Source organism: Cnephaeus nilssonii (assembly GCF_951640355.1).
Source record: "Cnephaeus nilssonii genome assembly, chromosome: 15".
Lineage (NCBI taxonomy): Eukaryota > Metazoa > Chordata > Mammalia > Chiroptera > Vespertilionidae > Cnephaeus > Cnephaeus nilssonii.
Genome location: NC_137086.1, coordinates 65,606,855 through 65,620,687, shown reverse-complemented (window position 1 = coordinate 65,620,687; position 13,833 = coordinate 65,606,855). Strand labels below are relative to the sequence as shown.

Below are 13,833 nucleotides of genomic sequence, written 5' to 3'. Positions count from 1 at the left end.
GTTGGGCATGCTCGGCCCGGGGAACGAACAGGGACTGAGGGCTGTGAGGCAGGGACACGCTCAGGAAAAGCTGGAGACGGTATTCAACTTCCCGCCTCGCAATCAGCGAGTTGCTCACGGTGCTGGAAGGCTGGACCTTTTGCAGGTTACGCAGGACCACTTCTGAGCTTCCTGTCCGGACCCCTGGCTGCCACTCCTGCTCTGACGGCAAAGCCACACGCCGCGTGGCCTGGAGCGGCCACTGCACACCCTCTGTCTCTGCTCAGGACAAAGGCCTCTTTCCGCACAAGATGGAAACGATCCCGCAATTGTCACTGCCTGCCTAGCACAGAAACGCGGGGCGCAGCCCACAGCTGACTGCCTGTGCGAGGCCCGACGTGGCCAAGCGAGGACATGCAGGGACCGTGCACGGGGCGGGTTAGAACAGCCGTCAGTGCACAGCTGACTCGGCCAGTCAGCAATGAGGAACTGACATTTTAACAGCGGAGGCGGGTGACACAATCCCAAAAGAGCACAAAGGAATGAGAGCAGGAAATAGGGAGATGCCATAAATTGCCTTGAAATCTGGGAATCCCTTTAGAGATTCCAATGTGACCCCTTTAGAGATTCCATTTGTGCCCAATCTACGGCTCCTGGGTGGCCGTCGCGGACAGCGCTGCGGGTGTGTTTCAGCAGTGGTCCTGGGGGGGAGAGGGCGGTCTCAGACACGGCGGCCCCAGGGGGTCCTTCAGGGGCCAGTGTGGACCAAACACGCTGAGCAGCACAGGCCAGCGTTCCCAACACTCGGCCCAGCCGGGCGGGCGGCACCCAGGGCCAGGGCCTCGGCTGAACCTGCTGCGCCCTCACAGCAGGAAAGCGGGGAATTCTCACGCGTGTGCCTTTCCCTTGGAAAATGAAAGGGCAAATCCCGACCTTCTGCCACGAGAGGGAGGAGCCCCTCCTATGCCAGTGCCCGCCGCTGGCACCGCAGATCCGGGCCGAGCAGCACCTGCTCCCGTGAGTCAGCGCAAAGCAAACATGAGTAAGAGCGTCGCCGTTAAGGAAGCTGCAGCGGTGGGCGCGGGCGGGTGTGAGATAAGGACATGGATACCTGAAACCTACGACAGGTACACGGGCCCCCCGCACACGCCCTGGGAAAGCACTGTGCACGTGCTACGCAAGCAGGAGCGGGCAGGGACGGAACCAGGGAGGGAAGAGGCTCGAAAAGACACTGAAGGATCCGACCTCGGAGTGGTGGTGGGGGCGGGGGCTCCAAAGGATGGAATTTCATCAGGGGATACGGATGGGGACTTCAGCACCACCATGCCCACGGCCCGTGGTTCCTGGGGAGCGGGGGGAGGGGCGGGAGCTACGGCACAGCTGGGGCCGGTACCTTGCAGTCGCAGCCGATGGGCTTCCCGCACTCCTCGCAGGTGCTGGCGTAGAGGGCCTCGAAGCAGGCCACGCAGTGGGGGCTCTCCTCCCTCAGGATGTACTTCTTGCCAAAGAGAGACTCTTGGCAATGGTGGCAGTCAAAGCGCTCCATTTTGACCCCCGGCTTTTCAGTGACCTACCGAACAGGAGAGAACACGCGTCACAGTGAGCGCCCGCGAGTGCCGCGTGCTGAGCCCTGGCGGGCGGCTGCCCTGTGTCACCTCTCGCCAACTGGTGGCTCCCTCCTCTGGTGAGTAACTCACTCGGCCTTGTAATGATCCTAATTTTCAATACTTTAAATAAAAAAATGCATGGGAGGCAGTTTTGTATCGTTGACTGTGTCAGAAAAAGCCACCTCAGTTTTGGGCACAGAGTTTGTGCACAGCCCTCATGCACGTGCTTCAAGTGTGTGCAATGTGTGACAGGGCCTGCGCCTTCCCTGCCTGCCGGCCCCCAAACAGAAAGGCAGGCACACAGACAATGAATTCATTTCTACCAAGTTTCCATGAGTTCCACGTGTTCGTCAATGTGAACAGTAAGAAACCGCAGTGGCCCAGGGAGGGGTTTGGAGTTGGTAAACCTGCGGTTGGAGGCCTACCAGAGAGCATTCATTACCCAGGACCTTGACATTGCATCGGGAAGCACCTACCCCGGCTCAAGAAAAAGTGCCATACATTCCTGGGGCGAGTCATCTTCCTCAGATGAAAAGGTCCTCCTCCCACGCCCGGGTGGCCTGAGCGCAGGGCACGGAAGGCTGGCTTCCAGGAACGGGATTAGCACCGTGACTGCAGGCAAAGGCCTCTCCAGGCAGTGCCTCCCGGTTTTCCAAAAGGAACAAGAATGCGTCTCAGGCCAGTCACTGCATTGTTCCAGGGTGAGCCTGGAGTGTGCATGAGCAGGAAGGGACAGGGAGGGGGAGGGGACAGGAGGTTTTCACCTCGCCTCCTCCTCGTGTGCCATTCCCGTACAGGTTAGAACTCTTCCAGAAATACCTGGTGTGGATAGACATCTCCAGGGCATTAAAAACACAGAGCTGATATTCTGCAGGAATACATTCTCAAGTGGCAATATTTAATTTGTGAAAAGTAAAAAGTTCAATAAATTGTTAAATATGTAGACTGGCTGTGTAACTCTGAGCAATGTTTCATGAATTCTAATTAAACTTGGTTCAATTTTCCGTCATTTCAAACCATTTAAGTGTGAAATTTCATAATAAAACCCTACGATGCAAATAAAATATTGTTGCCTGGTTTATAATAGCAGCAGATATGACAGTGTTTATTAATTTTGTACTCCTGTATATACAAGGTCTCGACAACTGTAAGCCAAGAAATGAACATTATTCAAGTATCCGGACTTAGTTATTTCCAGATTTATAGAACAGTTTTTTTCCAAGAGTATTGAATGTGCAGCTGGACACATGTGGCAAGATCCAGCCTTCTGAATTGCTCTTCCTGGAGTTAAAGAAAACACTGTCTGGATGTTCCTGTAATAACATCACAAGATGAGGCTCTTAAGCGTTTGAATTATTATTCTGTGACCCAACATATAAATATGCTTTATTTTTGTTTTTACTAGCAAAAGTTTATTTAGAAAGTCACAGAGGTACAAGTGAGCCCTGGAAGAAGTGAGCCAGCTGGGCTGCGTGGGCCCAAGAAACAAGTTACAGAGGCAAAAGCAGGGCCCTTGGAGCTTAGGAGAAGGAAAGCAGAGGTAATGTGCCTGGGAAAGAAAGGGGTGGGAAAAGGTGGGCGTGTGTGTGTGTGTGTGTGTGTGAGAGAGAGAGGGTGGGGGGGAGGACGGGAGAGAGAGAGAGACACTGAATATACTTTGCACAGAAGCCATCACAGGTTGCAGCAGCTATGCTGGCAGAAGACTGGATGCTCTCCTTCAATTCCTCAGTTTTGAAAGTGGCTGTCATTTATTTCATCACAATTGAACACTGTCCTTCCAACACATATATTTTTCCAATAAAGGCTGCCATTTATCTGTGGAACTAGAGGTTTATGGCCCATTTTATTCAAACAAATATAAGAATCATACCTTGAGAATCTGAAATAAAAATGAAAGAGAGGAGGAAACAGGGATATACTGAGATAAAAACAAAAGGAGACAGAACGACAAATCATGGAATTTTAAAAGCTGCCAAAAACTCCCAAGATTTTCTAGTTTCATTTTATGGAGGAAAAACTGGAGCCCAGGAATCTTTCTGTTGTTGTTAATCCTTACTGGAGGATATTTTTCAAGAGATTGGAAAGGAGGGAAGGGGGTGGGGGGAGAGACAGAGAGAGAGATAAAAACATCGATGTGAGAGAGACACATCAATTGGTTGCCTCCTACACGTGCCCTGACCAGGGCCAGGGATCAAACTTGCAACTCAAGTACGTGCCCTTGACTAGGAATCGAACCCACGACCCTTTGTTGTGCGGGCCGGCGCTCTAACCGCTGAACAACTGGCCAGGAGTCTTAATGAAAAAGGATGATTCACATGAGTTCTCACATGAGCTAGCCATCGAAATTTGACAAAACAAACTCCCAGTCTCAATGGCAAGGTGGCTGCATGTGGGCGGGACAAGCACAGGCCCTGCTAACCTCTCTCGAGCACCATGTTTATGTTCTCAGCTGGTGAAAGGGTGAACCTTCTTTCCTCGAAGGCAATGGCCATGACGCTCACACACCTGGCATCTGTTTGCTACCTCCTCCGAGTGCACAAGACCAGGACAGAAGTAATTGCAGCGAGTCACTCTGAGCACGAGGAGGGGGCTCCATGTCTGCTCAAAGCGTGACGCAGGCGCTCCCGAGGCAGCGTGTCGTCACTGATTCTGACTCCCAGCAGGAAGAGTGAGGCCTCGACCTGCTCAGAAGGCCCAACGGGGATGAGGCCCTTGGCCCGGGTCAGGCCCCCTTTCTGTAGATTTTTGTCTCGTGATGATGGGTCTCTTCCTCCTGGCTTGGTATCTTCTCTGAGAAGTTACAATGCCTTCAATGATTAGAAGACACTTCTGCTTTACGCGACAGGTTAGGTGTAAGGGGAGCACCCACCGTTAATTAGGACAGGGCAGGACACACTTTATCTGAGAAGCCCTCTTACGGATTTCCAGAGAATTCTATGAAGCACCAACCCTGAGAATGAAAAGTAAGTAGCCCATAAGCTAATGAGAAAACCAAGAGCTCCTTCTGTCACAGTGGTTCAGCCACTTCTCCCTTAATCACGTGCTACCACATGGGACATGCTCTTGTGTATTTAAGTGACACGATCAAACCTAAGCTTCTCATTAATAGGAAAAATTTATCCACAGTCCTTCAGCAGGAGCCCCTGTCATTGTCCATGTTTAAACCCCATAAAGCACCTGAGTATTCATTCATTCAGGAAGCATCAGTTGAGCTGGAATTGGGTGGCAGAAGTGATGCAAAATGCTAGATACAAATGTGATTCAGACACAGGCCGTCCCTGAAGGAACCTCCCGTCTAGGAAGGAAAATGGATGTATGTCAGACTCTCAGGCTCCCGCTCAGGACAGGGCTGCCTGGGCACAGCCAGGGCGGAGCTGAGCTCCCTCCGGGACGGCAGGACAGGCTTCCGGCAGGAGATGGTCCCTGTGCTGGGGAAGGTTAGCAGCTGACGCTGCCGGCCCAGGGGCAGAGTGAGCAGAGGCATGGAGACAAGCAACAGGGAAGGGTGGGGGACACCCCGGGAAGACGGGAGTGAGTGGCCACTTCAGGAACAGCAAAGATGAAGCGGAAAAGGTAGTCGAAGGCCAGGACAGCAGGGCCTGTGGCCTTGGTCATGAACATGATGCGCCCGTGGGCAAGGGTTTAGCACGTTAGCTCCCCGAGCTTGCAGTGTGTGTGGAGGGGACACAGAGGGCCCTGCTGAGAGCACACTGGGTGGGAGCCCCACACTGCCATGCAGGTGGGGACAAGACTGAGGGCAATGACTCAACATATGTTCGTCAGAGTCCACTGTTGACTTGTTTCTTCAATAAAAACAGGACGTCTTGGTTCAATCAGGGCTGTTTCAACCTAACTGTGTATGATCGCTGACCCTCTCTGAACCTCAGGACCCCCTTGACAGGGTATACGTATATCCCTCCTGTCCATTACCTGCACACAGCAGTGCTGACAGGACGACGCAAGAGCATGCAAGGAGCCACCCAAACCGAAGATGTGACTGCTGACTTGTTACTTCAGTGGCCCGAGTTCTCATCCCTGCGAGGGAGAAGTCATTCTCTGGTGTCATCCCTCCGGGCTCTGAGCAGCCAGGGCATGTGAAGAAGCTGGATCTTAGGCAACAGGTTTGGCTCCAGGCCAAGCAAACTGCGGTGGGCAAGGCACGTCCCAGGCGCAGCGGGCAGGGCGCAGGCCCGGGAGGTGGGTGGGGGGACTGTGATCTGCATCTCTCTCAGCCCCACATTCAGTCAGATGCAAGAATCAAGTTCAGAGAGCCCTGGGGCAAAGATGCACTGGGCTCACCTCCTAAGGAATAATTACTGTTTAAAAGTCTACAGAGTTTAGATGTGGGTAATTTTTATCTTCTCAGATTCAAAAACTGTAAAACAGTTTGAGAGGGCAAGTGTCAGAGCTAGGGAGAGAGGAGAAGCATGAAGGGAAGGGAGAAGGAGCACAGGAAGACGGTAAGGGAGGTAGGGGGCAGTGGTAAGAAGGAGGTGAGGAAGAGAGGCGAGGACATGGACAGCCAGACGGCGTCCACTCGTTCTGACCAGAAGGATTTCTTGAGAATCACAGGAGGGGCCCGCGTGGCGGACAGCCTCTGCCGGGCATGCTGGCCCAGGCCTCTGCTGCTCAGACCTCACCCCATTCTTCCCACGCGGCGACCCGCAGGGTCACCTTGACCTAACACGGCCAGATGTGCAAAAGTAGACTCAGTTAAGCCTCCTTTCTGATGATCTCTCTCTCTCTCTCTCTCTTTTTGTTAATCCTCATCCGAGGACATTTTTTTCCATTGCTTTCTTAGAGACAGTGGAAGGGAGAGAGAGAAACATCAACGTGAGAGAGACACATCAACTGGTTGCCTCCCTCATGCACCCTGAGCAGAGCCAGGGATCAAACTGCAACTCAGGTACGTGCCCTTGATGGGGAATCCAACTCCATGGGCCAACGCTCTAACCACTGAGAAACCCGGCCAGGGCTCCAATTATATCCTTTCTAACTACCTACTTTGCTCTGACCCCCAAGATGCCATTTCCCTTTTCCCCCTCCAAACCCAAGTGTCTTCTAGATCAACTCCTCTAACACTCAGTTCCTAAAGAGAAGTCAGTCCCGACAAAGCCAGGGCCACCTTTAAAAGCCACCAGGAAGCCAGCTAGGAAATGCCATAGCTTGTTAACAATCAACCAGAGCTTTTCAGAGAGAAGGAAAAAAAGATAAAATAAATATGAACAATAAAATGGCAATAAGTACATATCTATCAACAACTGAATGTAAAAACCAAAATAAAGAAACGAGCAGAACAGAAACAGACTCATATAGATACAGGAGACATTTTGATGGTTGCCAGATGGGAGGGGGTGTTGGGTGAAAAAGGTGAAGGAATTTAGAAGTACAAATTGGTAGTTACAAAATAGTCACAGCGATGTAAAGTACAGCATAGGGAATATAGTCAATAAGGTTCTAATAACTATGTATGTTGTCAGATGGGGGTGAGATTTATCAACCAGTTATATAAAGTCCTCAGACACTGCGTGACTATAAAGCAGGACCCTTACTCCCAGCACTTTTCATTAGTCTAGCTGAACTCCTTCTTTTAAGTGAAAATTCTGGTGAAAGGGAGAGGGGGCCAGTTCAAGAGATGTTGCTATTCTTAAAAATATAATAACTTACCTAGAATTCTCCTGAAACAGATTTGTAGATTATTGGTAAGCTGTAAGATTGACTATGCCTACAGAAATACGATATATTTATGGATTAATTGAATGACTCTGAACTGAGTACGTCTATGAGCATGGGTCAGGGATGTATCATGATTTGGTATGTAAACTGGTAACTTTCAAAAACCAAACAAAAATCTGATTAGTCTCTGATAAAGGAATGTCTTGTGTGAAAGACAATGCTTGAATAAGGTAACTGCTGTCCTGCAAATAAACTTTTAAATATGGAATACCGAAAAGAAATGGGGAAATAATAAATGTCAAATTTCTGACCTTAAGTCCATAAATGCAAGAATTGATGTCCTCTGGACTTTTAAATTCAGTCAACAGGAATGTGTGAGGTAACCACTATTTTCCACATACTGCCTTAGGTACTGGACACTGAGATAAGACATAGAATGTCTGAAAGAGTCCCAGTCCAGTTCTAGCCCAAAGAATTTAAATCACCTTCCAGATACTATCTTGTAAGTTAATCTCAAAACATGTCAGTTCAGCTGATGCTAGACAAGCATAATTATGCAGCTAGAATGGCGGGTTGCCTCAGGTTCATAAATCATCTCAGTGCAGCGGGTGAGAGGGGACCCACCCTACAGCTCTACCACTGCTCTTCCTGGGAACATGGGAGCAAATTATTTACACGTTCACTCTCTCTCGCCAAAAACCTAACCCTAACCCTAACCCTAACCCTCACCCAGTCTCCGAAAGGCAGCTTGTTGTTTGTGCTCTGCGGTCTGCCTGGCCTTCCATCTACTATGACCCTCAAGTGGCCTTTTCCTTTGGTGACCCCAGCTTTCATGAGAGCCTGGCCTTGGCCTCTTCACCTCCCAGCCCCGCACCTCCCGTGCTTGCTCAGCACACCGCGTCAGGGTCCTGTCGGGGTCGCTTACACGAGTCTCGCTACTCTGTGCATGGAGTGGCTGTCTTATTTTCTAAAAGTTGTATCATCATAGACAGATCTTCTTTCTTTTTGACTGAAAACCTAAATATTTACAGACTTCAAGGATGCCCTTGGACATGAGTTTGATTTACCCACAGAAACCGGGCAGCTGCTCCTTTTACTGGCATAGACATCACTTGCCTCACTTCATACCATAAGCCAAGAGGAGATCTTTAAGTCACAGACTAACTCGGGCAGTAAAGGATGACGAAGGCTGAGGACGAGTGTGGTACATGTGATGCCCAAGTTCAGGCCAGGTGTGAGAATTCCCCATCAGAACTGGACTCACCATAGAGACCAAATGCTGCCCCGAACCCCGCATTAGATCGCCAAGAGGACACCATAGTTTACAGCAAAGGGAACATCAAGACCAGCATAGCAAAGGCATGATGGAATCTTAAAAAACAAGACGAAGAGTTGGTGGGGAGACTTTTTAAACAAGTTCCTGGGGAGCTATAGTAGTCGGGGTTCTCCAGAGAAACAGAACCAATAGGAGAGTGAATATACAGGAGTTGCAAAGCCCGAGAATAAGGAACACCAGTGGTGCGAGTTCTCGTTCCAAAGCCAGCAGGCTCAAGGCCCGAGGGGAGCTGATGCTTCAGTCCAAGGCCGAAGCCGGAAAGGACTCTGCCCCAGCGAGGCAGCTGGGCAGGTGGGGTTCCCTCTTGCTGGGCCTTCATGTTATATCAGGTCTTCAACTGATTGGATGAGGCCCACCCATGAGGAGAAGGGCAATCTGCTTTACTCCGTCTCCCGATTCAAATGCTAATGGAATCCAGAAACACCCTCACAGACACACCCAGAAATAACATTTGTGTCTGGGCAGCCCAGCGCCCAGTCAAGCTGACATAAAGTCAATTGCCACAGGGGCTAAAGTCCAAACCCATAATTTAGTACAACAGAGACAATTCATCCCCCCACCCCCCACACCCGCCCTGCCAAAATCACAGGGCCAGCGTGGTCTCCTGGGAGAGCAGACTCTGAGGCGCTTTAGAAGAGCCCACATCGTGTTCAAGGTGGTCATCTTGAGAACGTGGCCTCTCAGTATAATCCCATCTGATAAATGGGCTTTGGAAAATTCTCATAATGAAACGACAGGAAGTATCCAAGATCTCTGTGTTCACCCAAGCGTGGCATCTGAGTCAGAGAAATTTTCCTACTCCAGCCCCCTTGCTGACTAAGGAGGCAGCCTGAGCTCCAAGGGAGGCTGGGAACCGACCTTGGTGCCGGCAGGAGTCGAACCCAGGCCTCCTGAGGCCCTGTCTAATTCTTTTCAATATCCCACTGGGCATTTCTGTCTGCAAGTTAGATTTCTTCCAATTCTGGAAGTGATTTCACAAGCAATCTTGGGTCAAAGTGTGCAACCTCAATGCAATATTCAGGTGTGCCCCTATAGCTTAGTGGTTAGACCTCCAGCTCTTGAGTTAAGCTATCTGGGCTCAGATCTCAGGACCAGGGGCATGTAAGGGTGGGGAAACCTTAGCCAAAAGTTACTTGAACCTCTCTGAGCTTCAGTTTATCTGTAAAAACAAACATAACATCAAATACGAATACACTGCTCACGATGTGCAGGCTTGATAACAACCCTGCAAACAAAACACTGTCGGATCTCTGTTTTCCAGTTGAGAAAACTGAGGCACGGACTAAATCTGAAAAACACGGTGAAGCACATTTTATATAAATGCACAGTGAAATGTCCTCCACTGACTTTGGTTTTATGGAAGTTTAATTGTTCGACCAGAGTCCCAGTACTTCTAAGACGCGCCTCAGATGTCTCTTGGTCTATACCCCCTTCGGGATAGCAAAGCCTCCTTCTAACGCATCACTTCAAGACCAGGTAAACTGAGGCAGTGCCAAAGCAGCAGAGGACGGGCCTTGTGTTTGAGCACAGTTCTCCTGATTGTAAGCCCACGCGGTGGTCAGCGCGAGGTGCAGCCAGGGAGGCAGCGGTGCCCCCTTATCAGCTGGGCTCCGCCCCATGGGAACCCAGGGTGGGGTCTGAAAGGAAAGGGCTGTTCGTTTAAGAGAGGACACAGCACCTACCACTCTCCGTGGGCAGTTTCAGGTGCGCTAAGATATCACTGAGGCGCAACTTAAGATGAGAGGCTCTTTTCGTTTAAAATAGCCTATTTTGATAAACCCAGGGGTTTAGTTTTTTAATTTCTGCACAAGTTAATGCGTGAGGCCACACTGCAAGCTCCACTTCTTCCTACCAAAGGGGAGTTCAGCCACCCGTACAGACAGGGGGCAGGGTCGAGGCCTCCGGGTGGGGAGCCGGTCACCTCCCCACCGGCGCCCGCGGCCAGTCTCTGCCCAGGACTCGCCCGTGGGTGGCACAGCCCCTGCTCTCCACCGGCGGAGACCTGTCTGACCTGGACGGGGACTGCGGTTCTCCCTCCGAGGATGGGGCGGTCCCCCAGCCCGCAGTACCTCCGAGGCCTCCCCACCGCGGTTCGGCTTCCTTCTCCTCGACTCTCCCCCACCGCTCGGCGCCCCGTCCCCGATCTCCCCACCGCTCGGCTCCTCGGCTCTCGGGGTTTCTCCCATGGCCCGGCTCCCTGGTCCTCGGATCTCCCCCACCGCTCGGCGCCCCTCTCCTGCAGTCTCCCCCACGCTCGGCACCTCTCTCCGGGTCTCCCCATGGCTTGGCTTCCCTGTCGCCAGCCGTGAGGATGGAGCCCGTCTCCCTCCCCGTGGCCGGGAGGGCGGCACTCACCGCGCGGCGGCGGGCGCTCCGGGACGGGACGGGGCGGGCGCGAGGTCCCGGCGTGGCTGCTCCGCGGCTCCGCTGCCGGGCGACTGGAGCGCAGCCTTCCGCCCGCCGAACCCCGGTGTCATTTGACCATATAAGGAGGCGGACGCACGCCTCCCCGGCGCCGGGAGCGGCTGGCGCGCAGCGGCGGGTGCGGGGGCGCCGGGCGAGCGCCCTCGGCCTCCCGGGGCCGCGCCAGCGCCCGGACTGCGGCGCGCACGGACCCCACGTTGTTAGCTGTTTCTTCCTTCCCTCGGGTGCACAGCGCACGGGGTGACGTGGAGCTTCGTCCTGAGCGGTAGCTCACGTGGGCAGTTTGTGTTGAGGGCCCCCCCGGGCCACCGCTGGGGCGACCTAGGACCCGGGGCGGGGGGTGGTAGGGATCTGCCGGGCCCCCCACCCAGAGGCAGGCCCAAGCCCAAGCCCAGATGGCGCAGCGAGAGGCGGGGGTGATGGGACGGCCACTTCTCGGGTCTTTCGAGGGCACGAGGCATGCGCCTGAGATGCATTTGCAAGGTGGGCCTTTTGTCCGCCTTACCCTGCAGAGCCGTCTCTGTCACGAAATGAACCCAGAAAATATCCCAAACGCATGAATAATGCCAAGTTCTTTGTGCTGCTGGCGAGGGGACAGGATAAGGCCCCAGCCCAACACTCAGGGGCGACGGCGCTGCTCAGAGGTTCTGGTCTCTTATCCTCTCCGGGCGAGGAAAACAAGTGATTCGGAGAGAATGCCTCCCACCTCAAACCCAGGCCTCTGCACGAAGCACCCCCGCAGGGACAGGTGGCAGCAGGGAACCTTGCAGAGAGAGGGCGCGGGCGGAGTCTCAGGCCTGGGAAAGGGAGCATCGCACCCGGAAAGAGATGTTTGTTCTTCAGGAGGTGGCCAGGCTGCAGGCGCAGGCAGCGGTGGAGGAGGGCTGGAAGCCCAGGCACAGCAGAAATACCGGGGAGCCGTATTTGTGTTTAACATGCAGCGGGCCACAGAGAAGGGAGAGCGATTGGATTGATTTCTCTCGGTTGATGCTCAATGTCTGGAGATATTTCAGAACCCCACTCCCCAACACACACACACACACACACACACACACACACACACACACACACTGTCTCCATCATGCAAGCATGCAACTCATTGCTCCCACTAACTGGACACTAGCTCTGTGCGGTATCTTACTTGATCCTCACCCCTTGGAGGCAGGGATTTAGGGCGAGGACCATATCAGAGATGGGCTCACTGCCTCCTGGACAAGAATCATGCAGCTGAGATTTGATGGGAGTCTGTTAGATGGCAAAGCCATGAAGTATCTTACAGGATATGACATGCCTCTCCTCCCACGGGCCACTCCATTGCCTGCCAGAGGGCCAAGACATAAGCCCAGACAGAATTGGATGTGAGGAATCCAGCCTGCCCCCACCAATTCCTTCCTGAACCCCTAACTTTTCACCAAGAATGGAAGTATGGTCTCCTAACATGAATTTCCACTGACAGTCAAGCATCTTAAAATTCAGATAAAAGTGTGTGGAAAAACCTATCTTTCTGATAATATCTAGGCGTGTTGTCTAAATAGTTGCAAATTATAAAATGATTTCCTAATTCTCAAATGATGCGACTAAAAAACAAGTTTAAAAATTATTGAAACAGAGGGAGAAACCAAGATGGCAGCATAGGTAAACACCTGAATTTGCTGCCTCGCACAACCACTTCAAAACTACAACTAAAAGACAAAACGGACATCATCCAGAACCACAGGAAGGCTGGCTGAGTGGAAATTCTACAACTAGAAGGGAAGAGAAAAGCACACTGAGATTCAGAGGAGGTGCGGAAGTAAAGTGCAGAGGTACGCAGGCGCACGCGTGGAAAGGGCTGGCAACTGAGTACGTGGCTGTCTTTTTCAATCGGGAGGGAGACACCAGCTCCCGACTGCTCTTAACACCATTTCCAGGCAAGACTCTGGGGACCCAGACTCATATGGGGAGAAACTGGACTGTTTGGCATTGGGTGGAACTTGAGGGTGGCTTTTTCTCAGAGGTGCTTGCAGCAATTACCGAGGGACACTGAGACCCGGGGGCCTCGTAGGGCAGGGCTGAGGATCAACCATAGCTGTTTGCTCTGCGCTGTTGATTCCCTGAGACCCCGCCCCACCCAAGCTGTGTGCAGAGGCTTTTGCATATGAATGGCCTGGCCCTTTGCAATCTAAAATTACCTAACAAACTGCAGCTGGGTCAGAGAGACCCAGAACATCCAAAAGAAGGCCCAAGGCCCCACAGCAGCTTGCATTGCTTCACAGCTGGGGCTCATCTGGTCACCTCCAAACCCCAAACAAAGAAGAGGAATCTGCAGATCTCTCCATAGCTCCTGCTGGGTGGCCCCAGGCAGAGGATAAATTTGCACCTCCTTGGAGATCCAAGAGCCAGTGTACCCAGTGGTCAGAGTGGGACCATCCAGATTAAAACTCCTCAGATCCATAAGGAACACACTCAGGGGGCAGACTCAGTGAGCACCAAAGCCCCACTGAAGCAAGTCTTGCCCCATAAGGGTGTCTCCAGCACAGAAGTTCTCCCAGCATAGACACAGCTGATCCTCACAGCCAATTGGCCTGGAGTTCAATTCCTCCCAGTGATACCACCAACAATCAAGGCTTAACTACAACAAGACTGTGCACACAGCCCACAAAGGGGTGCACCAAGAGTGTCCACCTCAGGTAATTGGGGAGGCTGAGCCACTGGGCCTTATAGGACACCTAGCACACAAAGCCACTCTATCAACTCAGGGAAGCAGCCAAAATGCAGAAACAAAGAAACAGGTCACAAATGACAGAAATGGGGGAAAGCAAACGACTGGAT

General features: G+C 52.2%; 1 protein-coding gene across 1 annotated transcript in view; it reads right to left on the bottom strand.

Annotated features, from left to right (window-relative positions):
- The window catches only part of FHL2 (four and a half LIM domains 2), a 45,520-nt gene extending 34,437 nt beyond the window's left edge, over positions 1-11,083 (bottom strand). The window contains exons 1-2 of the mRNA XM_079791747.1: positions 10,954-11,083; positions 1,373-1,549 (exon numbers count right to left, since the gene is read on the bottom strand). Of these exons, the coding sequence (XP_079647873.1) occupies positions 1,373-1,525 (153 nt within the window). The 5' untranslated portion in view covers positions 1,526-1,549; positions 10,954-11,083. The remainder of the gene's footprint in view (positions 1-1,372; positions 1,550-10,953) is intronic.
- Between the last annotated feature and the right edge of the window lie 2,750 nt (positions 11,084-13,833).